The sequence below is a fragment of the Centruroides sculpturatus genome, unplaced genomic scaffold (assembly GCF_000671375.1).
Source record: "Centruroides sculpturatus isolate CEXI.00-Female unplaced genomic scaffold, Cexi_2.0 scaffold4578, whole genome shotgun sequence".
Taxonomy (NCBI): Eukaryota; Metazoa; Arthropoda; class Arachnida; order Scorpiones; family Buthidae; genus Centruroides; species Centruroides sculpturatus.
The window spans coordinates 3,554-6,319 of record NW_019388662.1 but is presented as its reverse complement, the minus strand read 5'-3'; the positions used below and the strand labels follow the sequence as shown (position 1 = coordinate 6,319).

Sequence of the window (2,766 nt, the reverse complement as noted above, 5' to 3'; positions counted from 1 at the left end):
GTACTCCTCTGAATCAATTACATTCTAAGATATTATGAATCAAACTGTAAGCTTTTCTGTTGATGAAAATGGATAGTATATAAAATAAAAATCACTTTTCTTAGTAATATCAAAAAATTCTATAATTGAATTTACTAATTAAATGTCTATAGCGCATATTTATGGAAGGTGATCAGATTTATATCATTATACAGATATTAACAAATATAAACTGCATAATAAACATATTCTTAAAAATATTTAAAATGACCCTTTGTAATTATTAATGTAAAAAGATATGAAAAAACTACCTTCATTTCTAAAATTTCATTCATTCATGGAAGAATCTAGTTGTTTAACAAATAACTTAATCCATTATTTATAAATTAAAATTTCTGACTGATAAATTAAAAAAAGTAATCTGAAATTTTTAATTTTAATCAGAAATCTAATTTGTACTGAAGTAACACAGACAATAAATATGCAATAAAAATTTTACTACGTCTAAACAAAAATTTACTTTCTGTTCTATGAGTGTAAATTTAATAGACAAAATTTAAACAAAGATTATAACTATAATAATTATGTATGAATGTGAAAATGCAGCAGCTCATTAATTCAAAGCTGTATGAAATAATGATAATATTTTCTATTAAATATTGATCTTTAAAACAAATTATTTTTGCAAAATGTACTCAAATCAGCAAGAATAAAACTTAATAATCAAACTAGTCATATAAATCAACATTTGAATAGGCTGCATATCTGTTATTTATCATCTGATAAACTGCAAAGATCAATATTGTCATTTTTACAATTATAAAAACAATGTGCAATTTATTGAACATTTATCAATAATGTTTATTCACACAGTTAATTTTTTTTAAGTACAAAATTTTAGATTAGCATGATTAAAAAAACCAGCAAACATCTCCTAATGCTGCTTTGTAATTCCAACTGCTACATTCACATTTAATCTTAGAAAGTGCATATAATATATTTACATTTACCATTTTTTTCCTATAAAAAAACTATCCAATTTAATTTCTTATAACTATCTAAATAAAAATAATAATTAATTTCAAAAAATCTGATCACCTTATACAAAACAATATCAAGGACAAGCACAAATTAGAAACAAAAATTCACAAGGAATGTACTTTTTAATATGACATTTCAGAGGAATGCATGCTAGTGTGGTGTGTGTGTGTGTCTGTGTATATAGATATAGATATAATTTTTTTTTTTCTTTTTGCATCAATAGCTAAGAGGATTTTGTGCAAAAAAAGAAATAAGATACACTATATGAAATCTGCACCTTCACTTGTTGCATGACAAAAATTCCTAAATATTGTGAACGATATGAATCATTGTTCTATAGCAATGGTATGTAAATTCAAATACCTGCAATAAAATAAAGATGAATAAGATAGAAAAATAGGAGTTTGTTTCGTTTTCCTTTACATGAATTTTATGTACCTTGATAAAAAGTGAAGAGGGTACAGAGGCTACAATTAAGGCTAAATGCAAGGCTTTTTACTTGGGGGTTCATCAGTGGCCTCCAAACTACTATTGGATACCTCACTATCTTCGCCAATATTCAAGTGTGCATTGTAGATGTTTTTATCAACGGGTTCATTTGAAGAATCATCTTGATCCAATTGTTTCAATGCATCACGTACAGATTTGTCTTTATCTGAATGATTGCTGCTTGACTTTCCGTTTGGAGTTGCATCTTCATCATATTTAGGTAAATCATCGAGAATAGATGGTTTCAGCTCTCTTGCCAAGAAATGTGTCCACAGTGCCAATTCTACTTTATGAGGAGTCCACTTGGTTTCTTTATCTGGAAATTAAATAAAATTAGATTTCAAATAAATCTATTTATTTCTGTTTAAGAGAACAATCTTGAATATTTATACCATGCTCATTTAAACGATCACTACATGCTTTTATTTGTGCAGTATAGTTCACATATTCTGCTAAAGTATAATCTGTAGTTTCAATTCCTGGAGTAGACAACATACTTTCATCAGCCATGAATGGAGCATGTTCCGGATAACCAGCTGCTAGAATTGCTAATGTATGGAGGAAAAAAAAAAATTCAATATAAAAATTTATTTTTTCAGAACTGAAAGTGTAAATTTCAATTATTTATTAAATAATTTGTAATGAAAAACTTACCTGATGCAGATGCAGGACCAATACCTTTTAAACAAGTAAGTGCATTTATAGCTTTAGTGATATTTGGAACTTTTCTGAAAGCTTTCTTGCTTGCCTTCAATACTGCAGTTTCTGTATTTATGCGCACCAAGTCCATGAGACAAGGACGGAATTTTCCTCTCTAATAGTTAATTTTATTATTATATTAAACTGTACTTAAACCCCATAAAATAATACACAAAAATATTATATACATATATATATATAGGATGTCATGTAACTGGTGTATAAATGGGCAGGTGACAATTCTAAATGAAATACTGAATTGAAAATATAGAATAAAATTTTTCACGAGGCTTTGTTTCCAAGAAAAATAGCTTTGAAAGTTTATCAAGTATGAATGATCAAGATTCAACTTAATGGATGTTTCTGTATGCTATTTTTATTATTGAGTGTTTTGAAAGCAATTCTGTTACTTGATATATTTGCATACATTGTTGATGTTATGTTTTTTTATATCATTCTTATTCTTCTCTTATGCTTTTGCAATCAAATTCTTAGTTTCTATCATAGTGCCAATATGACTACATACAGCAATTAAAATGTGCTGAGTGCATGTGACAG

General features: G+C 27.1%; 1 protein-coding gene across 2 annotated transcripts; it reads right to left on the bottom strand.

The window, feature by feature from the left end:
* Positions 1-641: 641 nt before the first annotated feature.
* Positions 642-2,338, bottom strand: LOC111617029. Of its 2 annotated transcripts, XM_023358370.1 has the most exons (4): positions 2,164-2,338; positions 1,902-2,057; positions 1,459-1,825; positions 642-1,383 (listed from the first exon to the last, which is right to left on the bottom strand). In XM_023358370.1, the coding sequence occupies exons 1-3, from the start codon at positions 2,297-2,299 to the stop codon at positions 1,500-1,502; spliced, it is 618 nt and encodes a 205-aa protein (XP_023214138.1). In that variant the 5' UTR covers positions 2,300-2,338; the 3' UTR covers positions 642-1,383; positions 1,459-1,499. The 2 variants fall into 2 exon arrangements, with proteins under 2 accessions (XP_023214138.1, XP_023214137.1); XM_023358369.1 differs by having other exon boundaries at positions 642-1,825.
* Positions 2,339-2,766: the final 428 nt, after the last annotated feature.

Excerpts from the sequence above, each read along its gene's own strand:
- LOC111617029 (XM_023358369.1), bottom strand. The coding sequence starts at position 2,299 with ATGGACTTGGTGCGCATAAATACAGAAACTGCAGTATTGAAGGCAAGC. Across the intron at positions 2,058-2,163 it reads TGGTCCTGCATCTGCATCAG|CAATTCTAGCAGCTGGTTAT; the intron begins GTAAGTTTTTCA and ends TCCATACATTAG. Across the intron at positions 1,826-1,901 it reads TGATCGTTTAAATGAGCATG|ATAAAGAAACCAAGTGGACT; the intron begins GTATAAATATTC and ends TTTAATTTCCAG.